General features: G+C 47.1%; 1 protein-coding gene across 1 annotated transcript in view; it reads left to right on the top strand.

Moving 5' to 3' along the window:
• Positions 1-5,318, top strand: part of LOC144176017 (ATP-binding cassette sub-family C member 2-like) — a 320,694-nt gene extending 315,376 nt beyond the window's left edge. Inside the window, exons 26-27 of the mRNA XM_077705121.1 lie at positions 3,260-3,454; positions 4,895-5,318. Coding sequence (XP_077561247.1) covers positions 3,260-3,454; positions 4,895-5,045 — 346 coding nt within the window. The 3' untranslated portion in view covers positions 5,046-5,318. The remainder of the gene's footprint in view (positions 1-3,259; positions 3,455-4,894) is intronic.
• Positions 5,319-18,764: the final 13,446 nt, after the last annotated feature.

Raw genomic sequence — 18,764 nt, 5'->3', positions numbered from 1 at the left:
CAACAACACGCAAAACAGATAGACACTTTTGAAGATACCTAGAAACACAGTACTGCCACGTGTCTCGCTCCGTGACAATGACACGAAAAGGAATGCCAGGCTTGTGTGTCTTGACAGTAAAGAACACATCAAGATGAAGCTTACTCGCCCTCTTAACCTCTTGAGCTAACTCAGTTAAATTAATATCTGCCGTGCAGAGCTGTTGTTTATGATAATGAGACGGAGTGAGAGTGTTGCGCACAGCTGTCGGAGAGAAGAGCGGAGGAGAGGCGCGCATGCGCAAGTGGCGTGCGGATGCCGCCGACGCCGACGCCAACGCAGGAGGGACATGCCTCAGAGCAAGAGATGCGTCGCATCTAAAAAAAAGAATTTTGACACGCGCACTAGCTCGACCTCGGAGTCCTTGCTGGATAGTAGAGTTGCTTATCTTGGCAGTACTTCAGCTTCAGCTTTGTGTGCGTGGGGGTGAGTATGTTGACAATGTGGTCCACGTCACGGCTGCGTTTAGTTCGCACGCCCAACTCTTAATGTTTTTCAATTTCAAATAAAACTTAAGGTTTGGGCAAAATAAAAACTTTATCATCAGTTGCTAGTGAACGCCAGTGTTGTGTCCTTCCCTCGTGCAGCTGAGTTTGCGCTGTTCAGTCGTAACGAATGTACACCAACTAGCCCAGTTTTCGACCACGTTGTGTTTCATTGCGCTCGCGCCATGTACTGGGATCTTTTGTCACTTTTGAACTAAGAACGCTGCACGTAGACCACGTATTTACTGTGCTCTCTCTGTATTTTTGGGTCATAGTATTGTTTCAACGTGTATTCATTTCATTTTTATAGCAAATATCAAGGACAAATTTATTTTCACTTGAGAGTCCAAATGCGACTTCCAGTTGTGCATTGATATGTGCCTGATGTTTTCATATTGCTTAATAATGTTGACAACAATGACCGTTGTTTCCAGATATAACTGTTTACAAAATTTCTGTTTGTATGAACCTATCGTTCAAGTATTTCTCTAAATTTTGCCCGTTAGGGTGGGTCGAGGTACAGACCACAGACAGACAGACTGGCCATAATGTTCGTGCTTAAGCAGCCCACGAAACGATATTGTCTTTAAGAGTATAGGACGGGATAACAGCGATGAAAATAACAGCTACCGGGTCGACTCGAGACACGTGAGACGATGGTGCATGGAAACATCATATACAAAGACCTATGGACTGGAGAAATGCGCATTGTGGAAATTCCCTTACCTTGAGTCAGCCATTTCAATTGTAATAAAATACAGTAAAACCTCGATTATTAGAAATCGGTTAGTTCGAAACTGCAGTTAATTCAAATTGACGCCCTGGTCCCAGCATAGCCCTGTTTATATCAATGGGGGAAAACTCGCGATAATTCGAGCGCCTCGGTATCCAGAGCGGTTAATTGGAAGTGCGATCTCTTGGTTTCCGGAGCTTCTCGCAGAATAATTCGCTCCAGAGTGATAACAATGTGTTGCAAATCCAAACCGAACCAAATATACGGGAAATGCAAAACAGCGAAACAGAAAAGCAACAGCGTAGTGCAGGCGCTATGCTGCTGCGACAGCTTATTTAGCTTCCACAGCGAACGCCGTGCCGCCGGTGCCTGTGCTCCGGCGCATGGTGTTGCACGTTTTCTTCGCGCAGCGGCAGCTGTGTAGCGTAGTAACGCGTAATTCGCGATAACGAGTATAGAGGGGGCTTCTTCGTGTTGGGCCCGTGTATGGCGGCGTGATGTCCATTCATTCGCGTACCCGCCCGCTAATTCGAACTCCGCTTAATTGGAACAATTATATGGCCCCATCCGAGTTCGAATTAACGAGATTGTAGTGTAGCAATAATATTTCCTTATTATGTAGGATCCTCTCTAGCAGCATGATTAGTTTGAAGAGGCCTAATCATAAATACTGATTCGTCACGTGCTCTTTCAACTTTTTTTCTGATGGCTAGACAGAGAGACAGACCGACAGACAGACAGACAGGGCAAATTATGGAGTTTGGTAGTAGAAGAAACACTATTGTCAAGTCATGTAAATGCGGATGCGGGCTCTATGAGGTGCGGGCTTGGGTTTATCTACTGTTGGTTCTATTCTTCAATCACAATTCTGTTCCAGATACCCAACATAAATTTTCTGGAAGGTGATAACTGGTACTTGCGCTCTCCTTTTCCGACAGAGCTTAGTCGTTGGAAGTAGCTAATTTTCCAGGCTAGCTTGATAGCTTAAGGCATCGTTTGATGCGCATAAAGTATTGGTGGACGTCGTAATGCCATTTTAGGGACCCTGAGACCTGGGCATACAACTTGGCCTGCAGGGACACACATGGACATACAATTTTGGCACACAGACAGGCCAAAATTATATGCAACGCACAAACTACTTGAAAACCTATTTAAAAACTCCCACCTCCCCTCGCGGGAACCCCTGTGTAGATGCGACGCATAGGCGGAGCGGCGAAGGGACCGCGTTTTATAGCGCGCATAACGTTGAGGGGACTGCGTACGCCGGTCCCAGTCGATGACGACGTTAGCGTACTTGTAAAGCGGCGTGGACTGTAGGTGTTTGAGCCAAGCGTGGATGTTGCTTCGCCGGTGAACGGCACACCGGTTATATGCGCAGCGCGCCCTTAGGAGGGGAAACCGCGGAAGAGAGAGTACTGCACATGCGCCGGCCCCAGTGCGTCTGTCGCGGCTATGACGCAACGTGCCGCGGCTATGACGCAACATAATCCAACACAATCCACTTTAATCCAATCCAATCCAAATCTAATCCAATCCAAGCCCATTCAATCTAATCCAATCCAATCGCATCCAATCCAATGCCCCTCGCGAGAGAGTGTTCACTATCGGAGAGGAGAGGGGGTGAGCGGCGGAGAGCGCAGCTGGCGCGGCGAGGAGAATGGGGGAGGGGCAGACAACGCCGCCGACGACGACGACGCCGGAGGGACAAGGCGAGTGAATAAGATGCTCTACATCTAAAAATTGAGCACGCTTGGACCAAGTTGAGCCAAGGTAGTCGCACGGAAGAGGCGTGCGGCGTCGGTGTTTTTTGGCGCTTAGTCCTAAGAGCAGGAATAAGTACGTCACAAGGCAGCGTTGTTCACTCGGTTTCCCAAGTGCAATCGCCGTAGAAATGGTAGCTTTCGCAGCCATGCGTTTGGAACTTGAGTTTGGAGCGCGTTTTCACTGCCCAAGGGGCACTTCCGTTGGCTGTGGTAATGACGCACTCTGCCAACCGCAGCGTGGGGCAGCGGCAGCTGGTGTGCCTGGCGCGCGCCCTGCTGCGAGCCCCGCGGGTGCTGCTGCTCGACGAGGCGACGTCGCAGATGGACGGCGACACGGACCAGCTCATCCAGCTGGCACTCAGGGAGGCCTTCGGGCACTGCACCCTCTTCACCATCGCTCACCGCCTGCACACGGTGCTGGACTACGACAGGTAGGCGCCAATTATCAGGAAAGAGAAAAGCGTCTCGGTATATTTAAGGCTTCTTACGTGCGTTCAAGGCTAAACCTTGCCGTACTATTGCGGCGCGTGCCCTTTACATACAGGCGCACTCGTCGAAGAGGAACCCACGCCTTTTTACCGTTCCTGATGCATCTTATCCGAGCGAAGCTATCTATATTACTGATCGCGTATGTCGCATCTAAAAGCCACTGCAGGAAAACCAACTTTCTCTGACGTTGGTGACGGTCGTGGGTGAAGTGAAAGAAAAGGCGGTAGGAATCGAACCTGCTTCCCTCACGTTATGAGGCCGTCGTCTATCCCAGTGCGCCCCTCGACCACAAACGAAGCTGTTTGGATTTGAAGAGGGTTGCCTGGATCTGCAAAATTAGACAAAAAAGCATCCACCCCGGCGTCTAACAAGGACGTAGTTGAACGCGAAACATTTTGCGTGGGAAATAAAGTGGCGATGGGTCAAAGTCAAAGCAGCTTCGATCAAAAGCCCAAATTGCATGCGAGTCCAAGCCGAAGCTACAATAAATAAAGTCTAAACTGCCTACGAGTCAAATTCCCAACTCCGACAACAATCATGGAATCGCACCAAGATGGCAAGCCGGGCAAGTTGGTATTGGTTCATGGTGATAGAAAATAGCCAGTGCAAGGAAGACGAGGACGAGGAAGGTAACAGACACAGCGCGGCACGCAGACACAGCGCCGCACTGTGTCTGTTTCCTTCCTCATCCTCGTCTTCCTTGTGCTGGCAATTTTCTATAATCATGGAATCCCTCACGCGAGTGTTTTGCGTTCAACCATCGTCGTTGTTAGACAGAGGACTGCATGACTTAGCCTTTGCATTACTTCTCCAAATGCACAATAATCTGTTTATCTCAGCCCAATCCAGTTATTTCATTTTAATTCAGCTAAACGCACCATATGTCATCCTACTTCTGAATCCCAACGCAATCATCCTTAATGTCAACAGAAACTAACGAGCTTTATTCCGCATTAATCAATTTTAAATCATTTTAAACCACCCCAACGCCGCCTAGTCCACCGTAAATAGTACAATAATTCTTACAAATAAATAAATCAATAAATCACTCAAGCGTATTATTTTGTTTTTGACGTGAAGAGAAAACTCTGGAAAAAAGCTGCGAACTCCCAGCTCGAAAAAGCCTGCATCTATATTATTCTATCTTAGTACACCTTCATTATCTCAATTGGGCTGTCGTCAGCACGCCCGGGCCACACCAAACGTAGGAGCTTCGTATCTACAAGCTTCTTATAGCAATTCTACTCTTCCTTTCTCTTTTCTTCTCTTTTTCTCCGTAAAATTATTTTATTTTGTAGGAAAATCTGATAATATACGTTTGCGCCTTGCTTACACATTAAGTCCAATATTATGTTTCCTCATTGGTGTTTCTTTATTTCCAGGATATTGGTCCTTGAAGACGGCAGAGTCCGGGAGTTTGACTCCGTTGCACGACTACTCGCCAACCCTTCTTCGGCCTTCTACAGCATGGCCCTGGAAGCTGGCATTAGTAACAACCGCGCAATGTCTGATCAGATTTGTACGAAGCTCTAGCAAAATTGTTATCATTATCGAGAAATACATTGCGCTATAGCTCTGTAGGGGTTCTCAGACCATTTCAGAACACTCTGGGTTACGGCTTCACGCGTGGCTGCATTTTAGTTCCTTTTTGGCGTTGAGATTTTTTAAAGACTAGATTTCTAGCAAGTGTAGAGTGCACCTTCGGCGGCCATGAATCCAGTGGCTCATATTTACGTAGTCACTGGCAGTTATTCTTTGAAAGGTGTTTCTTGATGCAACGACCAAGAAAATAATAAAATTAGAGCTAAACCCTTTCTGTTTCTTCATTCTGTGTGCATACGAATATTCTGCACCTGTTACCCTAGACCACGGGGAGCAAGATATAAAGAGAAGCGCCGACTGTGGCCCAGAAAAAAATCATTTGCTCAGCCGATAATGTCCGCGCGCCTCCGGCCGCCCAGCTTTACCTTTGCTCTCTTCCTCCTTCGTTCGCCCTCTCGTCGCTGTGCCTCTTTCCATGGCTCTTCACTTCTTCGCTCTCCCCAGAGGCGTCTTTTCTGTCGCAGCGACGTCTGTCTTTTGCCTGTCCTACTATGCAGGAGGCATGCGTGCACGCGCGGAAATTAAACAACCGTGCGCAGCCGCAATAGACGGCGCAGATAATCTCACGCCACCGCATACATGGCCATCGCTTATTCCCTATCAGGGAGCGTTTATTCTGACATTATGAAGACCCGCTAAACATATTGTACTAACCCAGCAGATGTAAGACGCAACTGAACGACGACTTCAGAAGCACCAAAGAATGAGCAAGAGTAGTATAGAACGCCACAACATCCAGTCTATCGTGATTCTGCTTACGACCAATCGACGCAGCGCAAACATTACCCTATTTTGTTGTCCCGCTCTCAGGCCGCGTGCCTAATTATTTATGCTGCTTCTCGCACGAACAACACTTAGAAGGGTCGCCCGGAGTCTCCATAGGCACACGGCAATGATACACACATTTCTGTGCCAATGACTGACCTGGACGGCTGCCCTGTTGTACTAAGTATACAAAAATACTGACAGCTTGATAAGGCACCCAAGAATATTAAACGCAGCCTTCATCGGGCCTCCTCGATTATCAGTCCCGGATCGTCCGCGGACTGCCCGAGACGCGATCCGGCGCTCGATTTTCCCATGCATTCCTATGGGACCTCCGGTCCGGACGCAGTCCTCGGACTGCCCGCGGGCCGTCCAGGACTGGTAAATCGAGGAGGCCCATTGTAACTCATGCCGCAACTTACCGCCCGATGTTCACTGTGGCTCTACGGTCGTGTTATCTCGTCGATAACGCCGCAGACTCCAAATAAAAGGCAGCGATTTGTATGGCTGCATTTTTGGGCATACCAGGGTTCCCGGCGTTTTTTTTTTTTTCTTTAAGCGGCTGACAAGCAAAACAACCGGCTCGTTAAACCTTTTCTTTCGGCGAGTCATCACCACAGAGATATAGGGTCCGGACGAATTCAAATATCGAGAAATGAAGAAAAGATCGCAGTGTCAGGGCCGTAATCTTGAGCAGACTGCTACGTCGCGGGAAGTCGCGGGTGATGTTATGGCGTTTATGTTATTTTCTGATGATCGTGTGAGTGCCGGTCCATGTTCTAGGCACACTCTGGTTTGAACGTAAGTTGGAGAACTGCGAGAAAGCTTCGGGAAGTTTTATAATCGCTATGGATCAGAAACAGTTGCTCCTTTCGCCTTTTGTAAAACCTGTTAAAACGCAGCCGAATTGGTGTTCACAAATTTACAAAACGGAGTCGCATTTTCGGCAAGCACTGCGCAAAGGGTGGTGTTTGTACAGCAGCCATATGTCTATATGTGGTCTCTACATTTAGTTTTCCCGCCATCCAAACCAATCCTTAACGTATCATTGCCGTGCGACCACTCAATTAGTTCGGGTCCGGGTTACCCAGAAGGTTCTGTCGAACAAGTTAATGAAGGCGTGCGAAGGAGGTGCGCAATGAACGCGAAGCGGCGCCAACGCAGGCCCAAAGCTACTGTCACCGAAGCAAACGACAAAAGCCGACGGAATGCGTTCCGCCAACGCGCCCGCCTGCGCGCAGCGAACTCCGGCCGCTCAGACCACGGCCCATTCGCCGCGCCATCTACATTGTGCTCCGCGAGTGATGGACATAAAGGGCCCGCCGGAGAGAGCGAAGTCGGCGCTCTTGTTTATCTTGCTCTGTGACCTAGACAGAAAAAAACCACAAGAACTTTGGCGCTATACCACGGATGCTGCGACCTGCAGGCATTTCAGTGTCGAAGTATTTTCCCTTGTGCGGCGTAATAGGAAGTGGGCAATTCCGGGCGGTTACTTTTAAACAATACTGGATGCAACCTTGTTAGCATGCCACAACTTCATAATATTCCATCATGCATATGCAGCTGCAACATTTGTGGCCTGTTGCGTCTTAGTTTGTTCTGAAGAGCGCACGTGAAAGCGAACGTGCCTTTGCGTTTGTATCCAGTGTCATGTGTCATCCTATGCACGATCACGGCAGCTGTTGTGCTTTGAGTGCTGCGGTAGTCCCTGCCCACGGATGCTGAAGTTCAAATCACCTCCCCCCTCCCAACGCCGGCGAGCGCGTAGGTACCGTAGTCGCCCACATGCATGTCATTAGAGAGTTTTAGTACAGCGTTCGTTGCCTTTGCGTACGCTAAACGCTAAATTTTTGCGTCCCGCTACGTAAACACCGCGAGCGGAGTTTTAGTGCAATGTCTCATCAGTTTTGCGTAGCGGCGCGCTAATGCATACGGCGCCATCTGTTCAATTTTTTGCGAAATGGCTCGCCGGCTGATCTGCGTGCATAGTGGCGGAGTGCTTGGATATTTTAGGAATACCTAAACAATTGTAAACAAACGCTTTCCCGTTAGTATTGAATCCAACATGGCCACAGCACGGCATGAATATTCTCTTACCTGAGTAAGTTCCATATAGACGCCATTGATGTCCCGCGGAACTTCTTTCGTGCAATCGCACAGAACACCCTCAACCGAATGCCCGGGTTTGACGCATATATTTTATTCAACTTCAAAACAATCCAAAGAGGCGTTTCGAACGAACACAACGTCACGACATGCGTTGCAAGTCTGAACTGCGATGGACCGACGATCGGTTGCCTCCTCCTGCCCGTCGTAAATTCGGCACTCATCTCGCGCGCGGTTTGCGGGGTGGAACAGCAAGTCACTTAACTCTGGCGTGCAAGCCAAGAGGGCTTTTAGCCAGGCACACTGTACATACCCGATGCGAGGTTGAGTCGTACGTCACTCGAGAAAGATAATCCAGAGCATGGGAAGCACTGTCCACCCGCAGAAACACAACGTCGCATTTCATCGCGAACGCGCCAACAACAACACACACACACACACACACTGCTTCGGTCGCTGGCCTGGCTACAAAGCTTCGTTGGGTCGTTGGGGCAGTCAGCGATGTCACGACGATACGGAGCTGCATGAGGGGCGATGTGCTAAGCACTCGACGTATTTAAAAACACAGGGGCAAAGGACTTGGTTCATCGGGAGCAAATTACTGTCGACAGAAAAGCGGAATCGTGGCTGCTTGCCGGGCTGCTTGCCGGGCTACTTGCCGCCATGTTGGAAGCGCAAGCGGCCTCACGTACGCACGCTATTTCGCTGAAATAGCGTCCGTCCGCTAAACGCAGAAGCGGCTTAACGTACGGCGCATGCGCAGTGAGAACGACGCAAAGAAATAGCGTTCGCTAACTCTTTGCGTATGGTTACGTAGGTTATTCTAAAACTCTCTATTGCTCGTCTCGCACACCCAGCTCTATTCCGACGGCAGGCCTAAAAGAAAAATCGTAGAAACTCAGTTCAATGCCCGAGCCCTCAAAACACCCTTGATTTGATTTTACCCACCCATCCAGACTATGCTTCAACCATTACCTGTTTACCAGGTATTAGTGACCACTCATTGCTCACCTTTCAACTGCAGGCATCCCCTCCAAAAGCTACCGGAATGAAGAAAACTATTTACGATTACAAAAAAGCTAACTTTTATGCTATCAATCGTGAATTGTCTGATTTTTTTGACGTTTTTCTGACTGATTTTTACAACCGTTCCCTTCAGTCTAACTGGGATGTGTTTGCTGCCGAAGTTCATCGCCTCACTGTAAAGCACGTACCAACCTACACCATTGCTCGTCACTCACAATCGCCATGGTATAATACCGCTATTAAACGCCTGTCTAACAAGACAAATACGCTTATCCTTCAGCTAAGCTTTTGCCAACTAATGAACGATGGGCAGCTTATAAAACTGCATCTAGCATTTACATCAGCGCGCTAAAACAAGCTAAAGATGACTTTATTTATTTATTTATTTATTTATTTATTTATTTATTTATTTATTTATTTATTTATTTATTTATTTATTTATTTATTTATTTCACAGTACCTCACCGGCTCCGAAGAGAGAGAGAGAGAACCACTTTATTTAGCCACACAAAATTGCGGCGACTACGTGCCGGATGGGGTGGTTCCCTCTTCACGGGACCCATATGCTACCGCGGCTGCCTGGCCCCTGGAGATCAGGACGAGCTGGTCTTCCAAGGCGGGGCTGGTTAGCAAGGTCTCCCATCGCTCGTTAAAGGGTGTGGGAAGGGTGATTGAGGGTTGGGTAAGGGGTGGAGGGATTGCCTCGGTGAAATCGCACTCTCCGATGACGTGCCGGAGCGTGCCCAATTGCCCGCAGAATCTACACTCTTTCTCGTATATCTCGGGGTACATTCTGCTTTGGAGATAGGGGTGCGGGAATGATCCTGCTTGTATTTGGCGATAGATCGTTTGCTGTGCCCTGCTGAGCGACTTGTGCGGGTCAGGGTACCGCCGTCTGCCTTCCCTGTAGTGGCTGGTGATCTCCTTGTAGGTCGTTATGGCCTGCGGCTCGTGCTCGTCTTCCCGGTGTTCAAGTTCTCGGGCAAGCTGGTGGGCGAGTTCGTTGCCCTCCAGCCCTGAGTGAGCCGGTGTCCATATAAGTTCGACTTTCTGCTCGGGTATGCGGCGTATTCCTCCCTCTAGTATTCTGAGTGCCGTCATAGACACCTGCCCTTTTCTATAGCTGGCATACGCTTTTTGCGAGTCTGTGATTATTTTGCTCGCGTTAGGCAACGTGAGCGCCAAGGCTATTGCCGCCTCTTCCGCTTCTTCCGGGAACGCCGTTTTGACAGATGCGCACGTCACCAGAGCGTCTTTCGTCGTGACCGAGATCGCGGCTCGTGTCGAAAACTTGGGTAGAGAGGCGTCCGTGTAGAGGGTGATCCCCGTTCCACCTTCTTGTTCTTCCGCTTGTCTCAGCGTTTCGATGAGGGCCTTGACCCTGGCCTTTCTGCGCCCGTCGTTGCGACCCGGTCTCATGTTTTTGGGCAGGGGTTTGCTCTCGATTTTCTGAGACCAAAGTTTGGGTAAAGGTCCCATTTCCTTGTGGTCGGCCTCTTGCCAGCCCAGCTTGGCCAGTACCATTCGGCCCGCCGAGGTTTGGCTGAGCCGCACTCTCTGGGTAGACAGATGAGCTTCTACCAACTCTTCCACCGTGTTGTGTTTGGCCATGCCTAACAGCTTCTCGGTGGACGAGTGGCGCGAGATACCCAGCGCCACCTTTGTTGCTTTGCGGAGGATCGCGTTCAGTTGATCTTTGTCTTTCTTGAGCAGCTGTAGGTACGGCGCCGCGTATACGATGCGCGACGTCACAAAGGCCTGGGCCAGCGTGAGCGCGTCGTCTTCCTTCAGTCCTCTTCGCCTGTTTGTGACCCTTCGTATCATGTTCGTGACCTGTTCCGTGGTGGTCTTTATCTTGCTTAGCGCCGCTGCCGCCTTGCCGTTGTTCTGGAAGATCACTCCCAGGATTCGGGCTTGCGTGGTCGGCGTTATGTTCGTCCCGTCTATGGTAATACACACCTTCTCTTGCTCTTCTTTCTTTCTTCGGGGCTTTATGATTAGGAACTCCGATTTTTGTGCCGAGCAGTCGAGGCCGCATATCTTTGCATAGTCGTGTACGGTGTCGGCCGCTCTTTGAAGGGTCTCTTCCATCCAACTCTCCGACCCCGCTCTAGACGTCCACACGGTGATGTCGTCCGCGTAGAGAGCGTGGTCAATGCCCTCTATGTCTTGGAGCAGGGCTGGGAGCGGGAGTAGCGCCAGATTGAAGAGCAGGGGCGATAGGACCGACCCTTGCGGGGTGCCCCTGTCTCCCAGCGCTATCGGCCCCGACGTCTCGTCCCCGATCTTAATCTTGGCCGTTCTATTACTGAGAAAGTCCCGGACGTACATGAACGTTCGCTCACCGCACCTTGTGTCTCGCAGGTTACGAAGTATGCTGTCGTGGGTTACGTGGTCAAAAGCTCCCTTGAGGTCGAGCGCCAGGATCGCCCTCGGGGTGTGGTTCTTGGCTTTTTAGAGCATTGCGTGAGGGAAGAACAAAATAAAACAAAAACACGCAGCGCAGTACATTGGAATTTCATTGGGGTAAAGAATGAAACAACAATGAAGCATCATAAGTTTGGTAATGCGGCGCATTATTAACAACTTGGTATCAGGTGTGGTAGAAAATTAAAACAAGCAATGTGGAATGTCATAAAACATTAATATGGGACAACATCATTATACAACTTCGAGCAAGTTTTATTACACTTAAAGTAGACTATAATATCAATTTTAAACTAAGGAAAGAAAAAAGAAAGTTTCACAATATGACAACAATACTATGATGTGGAAATAAGCTTCACAAAAATGGCTGGTAAGCCGCTCATGAAATGCATCACGTTTCTATAAGCAGGTGATGGCGTTTGGAAGATCATTCCACACTGAAATGTCACTAGGCAGGGCAGATAAGTTGAATGAACGTGTTTTACCAAATATTCGCTTGAAACTGAATCGATTTATGAAGCCGTGCTGACATGCGTACGGGTGCTTCCAGAGGCAGTGAGGATGGCGTAGCTAAATTTATGTATTTGTGCAAAAGACAGAGAAGAGCGATTGAGGGGCGAGTTTCTAACAGCTGAATGGACATATCTATTTTAATTTGAGTAATACTAACCCCGAGATATGATGCGCATATCTCTATTTTGAATTGATTCTAGTGTTCGTTAAAATAAGCTTGATGTGGTGACCATACAGTTGAAGCAAACTGTAGTAGTGGACGAACGAAAGTTAAATATGCTAATTTACGGATGTCAGTAGGTGCGTTATGCACATTTCGGCGTAGGTAACCTGACGATTTGGATGCTTTGGGACAGACTGTCGTTATATAAGACGACCATGACAACTTAGGTGTTTCGTCGTTTCTAACGCATTGCCAACCATGTTAAAAACAAATGTAAAAAAGTTTTGGCGCGTTATCAATCCTCAGAAAGATGATTCCATCATACTTCAACACTCACCTGGTGACACAGTTCCCATAAATCAATGTGCAACAGCCCTCAACAACACAGTTGCTGCCCAGTTTACAAAAATATCTGATGTTCCACTTCCTACCATCTCTTGCTACAGTCAACTCCCCATGCCACCAATTTTAGTTGACGTTTCTGGTATCACTTCCCTTATCAACAAATTAAGCAACCATTCTTCGCCTGGTTATGATTCGATTAATAGTACATTTTTAAGAAATACTGTAGAAATTAGCTAGCCAAGATATTTCAAATGTTGCTCGACACTTCTAATCTCCCAACTCAATGGAAAATCGGGAAGGTGGTTCCTATCCATAAGTCTAGTAGTGCATGTTCCCCTGCTAAAGATCGTCCCATTTCCCTCACCAGTACGTGCTGTAGGCTATTAGAACACATAATATTCACAAACCTTGTAAATTGTCTTGCAAGTAATTCCGTTTTCACGTCAGCTCAGTGCGGCTTTCGTTTCGCAAATCATACTCCTGTGATACACCAGTGATATCCTTTACTAATGGATTACACTGCATTTTGGACAACTCATCACAATCTGATAGCATAATTTTGGATTTTTCTACAGCATTTTATAAAGCCTGTCATAAATTGTTACTTCATAAATTAAGCCAAGTGAAACTTGATCATAACGTGCTTAAATGGATTGAATGCTTTCTTACAAATCGATCACAATTTGTTTACGCTAACGGGTATAACTCGTTTTACCGAAGTACACTCCGGCGTTCTTTAGGGATCGGTAATTGGGCCTCTCTTATTTCTAATTTATGTTAATGATCTTCCCTGTCACATTAACTCCAGTATTCATTTATGAGCTGATGATTGCGTTATTTTTCGTGAGATACATAACATAACTGATTCGTGTACTCTTCCATCAGACCTTAACACTATTGCTAACTGACGCCGTACATGGTTAATAGAATTGAACATTAACAAATGTAAAGTTAAGCGCGTGTCCCGCAGTGCTTGAAGTCAATTTACTTACTACAAATCTACTACCTCGTACAAGTACTTAGGCGTCCACATAACATCGAATCTCTCTTGGGCACTGCACATTGAACAGATAATCAACAACGCTAACCGCACGCTTGAATACCTACGCCGTAACTTTTCCAAAGCTCCATCTTCATTGAAATTAGCCCTGTACAAAACATTAGTACTACATAAACTAGAAAATGCTTCTTCGGTTTGAGATCCCTGCCAGTTTAACTTAATTACATAGCTTGAGCTCAGAATAAGTTCAGAATAATTACACACGCTTCATATTTTCGAACTACAATCGCACTGCTAGTACATCTGCAATGAAAAATAATCTGTCTCTGCCTACTCTGTCACTTCGAAGAAAGGTATCCCGCCCATCAATTTTTCATAAATTGTATCACCAACCTATCTTGCGCGACGAACTTATTTCACAGCCCCAGTATCCCCCCCCCCCCCCCCGCCACGTCGATCACCGTCACAAGGTTGGAATTCACACCTATCGTACTAATATAGCTGTACAGTCATTCTTGCCTCGTTCTTCTCGTGAATGGAACCACCTTCCCCCTGAAATTGTTGCTATTAATGACAACCATCTTTTTCGCGAAACGGTCGGTAACATTGTATACGCAGGATCTATTTCATGTATTTTTGTTTGTACGCTGACTTTTTGCTTCTAGTCGTACTAACGCTGCATTTTTTTCCTCCCCACCATGTACCAGTGTAATGTAATCCACTGTAATCATATTCAATGTAATCCACTCTACACTGTAATGCTGGCCCTGAGGGTATTATAATTAAAAGTAATAAATATAAAGGAATGAAAACGTGAATCTTTTCATAAGAAGGACGCCAAAGGTTGATAAGTAGCTGGTGTGGCCGGCCGCAGAATAGAGAAGCAGCGGCAATAGAAGCGTCTCCAAAGCGTGAGTTCAACCGCTTGTAATTTCAATACAAATAAAAGGATGCACATGTTTTTGAGAAGTGTTTTTGACCGTATTGAGGAGTCACTTGTCCCCAACTTCGAACAAAATTGAGTGCGTTTTTTTTGCATTTTGATTTTTAAAGTTCCGCATTTTTAGAAAACAACACAGCAGTTAAGTAGAATACACTTTTAAGCAAGCTGGTGCATATTTGGTAAAACTTGGAGCGCGATTCAACACGGACGACCTTGTTGAATCATTCAACAAGGTCGTCTGTGTTGCATCGCGCTCCAGGTTTTACCAAACAGCAGTTAATCTCTTTTGCGCATATTTATATTTCTTTAGAAAAGCGACATTTTAAAGATATGTTTACAAATATCTGGTCGACATTACCTATCACTTCAATTTTCGTCACAATTACAGATACGGAGGTAGAAGGCGTCAAAGTTAGCGACAATCTAGCGTTTGGCACGATTTCAATTTTTTTCTAATTTTCTTGTTCAAGACATATCACACACTTTTCTTTGACCTGCTTGTCACATAGGTGTAGCTTGTGTTCTCAAACAAATGTTAGTCAGAACCATCAAAGCTTGCCGTGCGCAAAGCCCCAAAGTTGAAAAAACTGCAGCCGAGGGAAGTTGCGCATCACCCGCGTCGCCTTCGAAACTTTTTTTCTCGTGAAGTGCGCACCAAAGAGGAAAACGAATTGCTTTAATAAATTGTTAGGCAAGCATTGCATAGCTGATTTTTAGCCAAGGCGAGTCAAATACCCTGTGAACGGTTTTTCCGCGTTTATGCTTCGGACCCGCGCGCCAAGAAATGTCTCTGAAGTGAAGGGTTTGACGGACAACCGTCTGGTCGGGAGGGTACATTTGAGAGAGAAAGAGGGCACCGACCAAGTAACGAAAAAGAAAAAGTTAAAAGACGTTTCGGCTCCCGCACGGGAGCCTTGTGCACAATCTCACAATCACAACAAGGCTCCCGTGCGGGAGCCGAAACGTCTTTTAACTTTTTCTTTTTCGTTACTTGGTCGGTGCCCTCTTTCTCTCTCAAAAGAAATGTCTCTGTTGAAGGAGGAGGAGGAGTAGAAGGAGGTGGGGAGCAAACGTCTCTAAGGAGCAGTTATTCTTGGACAAGAGCCCTTATTCCAGGACCCCTTATGACCGTCTGGCTTCTTGGGCTTTCTTCACTAGCCGAAGCTGGTCGTCAGGGTCCTAGCTGGACAGTGTCTTTGTTGGGCTTAACACTCTCTAGATTGCAACATTGCATCCCGTTCTTTTATTCAATGATGGTAGCATCGCACGAGCCAGTATTTCGAAATCATTCGGATTGATCCCTGTGTGCAACACCGCCATCAAGTGGCTGAAACAGGTTGACCACAAGCGAAGATACTTTGCGAACAGTACTACTACCGGCGACCATTGCCGGTAATGCATTCCCTCACCAGAGCAGGATTGGCCACCCTGATGTAGTAATGGCCACAACCTCCCATGAATACGCCAACTAACCCTCGGCCCTCAGTCCCCAGCGGCTGCGAAGCAACTGACCACGGCGGCGGTCAGACCTGTGACGCAGCAGAGGGTGCTAAGAATCCCTGGATCCGGACAGGCCGCCAATGGAATCTCAACCTGGCAACGTTTAACGCGCGAACCTTATCTAGCGAAGCAAGTCTCGAGGTGTTGTTCGAGGAATTAGAGGGCATTAAATGGGATGTAATAGGGCTTAGCGAGGTTAGGAGGGCAGGCGAAGCCTTTACGTTGCAGAAAAATGGACACGTCCTATGTTACCGTGGTCTAGAGGACAGAAGAGAACTGGGAGTGGGATGTCTAGTCAATAAAAGCATAGCTGGCAACATAGACGAATACTATAGCATTAACGAAAGGGCAGCAGGTCTTGTAATTAGGCTAAATAAGAGGTACAAGCTCAAGGTGGTGCAGGGCTACGCGCCCACATCCAGCCACGACGACCAAGTAGTGGAACGCTTCTATGAAGATGTGGAATCGGCAATGGCTAAAGTAAAAACACAGTATACCGTAGTTATGGGGGACTTCAATGCTAAAGTAGGCAAGAATCAGGCTGGAGACAAGGCAGTTGGGAACTATGGTCTGGGCTGTAGAAATAGCAGGGGGGACCTACTAGTTGAGTTTGCAGAACGGAATAACCTACGCATAATGAATACCTTCTTCTGTAAACGGGAGAGTCGGAAGTGGACCTGGAGAAGCCCGAATGGGGAGCACAAAAATGAAATAGACTTCATATTATGCGATAACCCTGGAGTCGTGCAGGATGTGGAAGTGCTCGGAAGGGTAAGGTGTAGTGACCACCATATGGTAAGATCCTGAATTAGGCTAGATTTGAGGAGGGACCGCAACAAGCTAGTACGAAAGAAGCCGATAAATGAGCTAACAGTAAGACGTAAAGTAGAAGAATTCAGGATCGCGCTGCAGAACCTATAGTCCGCTCTTAACGAGGAAGCCGAGTTTACGACGCAGGAAGCCAGCGATAACCTTACACGCATTATTACGGAGTGTGCAGTAGAAGTCGGCGGCACTATGGCTAGACAGGATACTGGTAAACTTTCACAGGAGACGAAAGATCTAATCAGGAAACGGCAAACCATGAGAATCTCCACCGCAGCTGACAGAATAGAACTAGCGGAGCTCTCCAAGCTAATCAATAAGCGTAAGACAGCTGACATACGGAAGTATAATATGGAGAGGATCGAATACGCTGTAAACAACGGAGGTAGCCTGAAAGCAGTGAAGAGACGTCTTGGCGTGGGGAAAAATCAGATGTATGCACTTAAGGATAAGCAACGCAATGTCATCACAAATAGGGATAAAATATTCACAGTGGCCGACGAGTTCTACAGGGATCTGTACAGTAGCCGGGACATCCAGGATAATGCCGAATGAGACAGTAGCTCAGAGGAGATAGACATCCCACCAGTAACGACCGAAGACGTAAGGAAGGCTTTGAAAGAAATGAAAGGGGGCAAAGCACCTGGTGAGGATCAGATAACAGCAGAGGTCTTGAAGGATGGCGGAGAAATCGTACTTGAAAAAATGGCAAACCTGTATACGCAATGCCTAATGACCGCAATGGTACCGGAATCTTGGAAGAACGCGAACATCATCCTAATCCATAACAAAGCTGACATGAAGCACTTGAAAAATTACAGGCCGATCAGCTTACTGTCTGTTGTCTACAAGGTACTTACCAAGGTAATCACTAACAGAATTTCTGCAACCTTTGATTTCAGTCAACCCACAGAACAAGCAGGGTTCCGTAAAGGTTATTCCACAATGGACCATATTCACACGATCAATCAGGTGATAGAGAAGTGCTCTGAGTATACTGAACCCCTATATATAGCCTTCATAGAGTATGAGAAAAATTTGACTCGGTCGAAACCCTAGCAGTCATTCAGGCATTACGGAACCAGGGGTTAGATGAGCATTATGTAAGAATACTAGAGGATATCTACAATGGGTCTACAGCTACGATCATCCTCCATAGGGAGAGCAGTAAAATACCTATAAGAAAGGGTGTCAGACAAGGAGACACAATCTCTCCAATGCTATTCACAGCATGTTTACAAGAAGTATTCAGAACGTTGGATTGGGAACAGGTTGGAGTAAGGGTTCATGGAGAATACCTCAGTAACCTCAGATTTGCTGATGACGTTGCCTTGCTAAGTAACTCGGGGGACGAATTGCAAAGCATGCTTTCCGCACTGGGCGAACAGAGTAGAACCGTGGGACTGAAAATTAATATGCAGAAAACTAAAGTAATGATCAATAACCTCGGGACAGCACAGCGGTTTGACATAGCTGGCGAGGCAGTGGAAGTGGTAAGCGAATATATCTACTTAGGCCAAGTTGTGACCCCAGATCCAAACCATGAGGTAGAGATAATTGGAAGGATCAGAATGGGATGGGGTGCATATGGCAGACATTTTCAGATAATAAATAGCAGCCTACCATTGTCGCTGAAGAAGAAAGTGTATGACAGCTGCATCTTACCGGTACTCACCTACGGGGCAGAAACTTGGAGGCTCACTAAGAGGGTTCAACTTAAATTGAGAACGACTCAGCGGGCAATGGAGCGGAAAATGATAGGTGTAACATTAAGGGACAGAAAAAGAGCGGAGTGGGTCAGGGAGCAAACTGGTGTTAAAGACATATTAGTAGAAATTAAGAAGAAGAAATGGACGTGGGCAGGACATGTAATGCGAAGGCAAGATAACCGCTGGTCATTAAGGGTAACAGAGTGGATCCCTAGAGAAGGCAAGCGTTGCAGGGGGCGGCAGAAAGTTAGATGGGCAGATGAGATAAAGAAGTTTGCGGGGATAAATTGGTCACAGTTGGCACAGGACCGAGGCAATTGGAGAGTAA

Source organism: Haemaphysalis longicornis, unplaced genomic scaffold (genome assembly GCF_048455015.1).
Source record: "Haemaphysalis longicornis isolate Haplotype H1 unplaced genomic scaffold, Haemaphysalis longicornis Haplotype H1 scaffold_3, whole genome shotgun sequence".
Classification (NCBI taxonomy): Eukaryota; Metazoa; Arthropoda; class Arachnida; order Ixodida; family Ixodidae; genus Haemaphysalis; species Haemaphysalis longicornis.
This window is presented reverse-complemented; position numbering and strand designations above follow the sequence as displayed.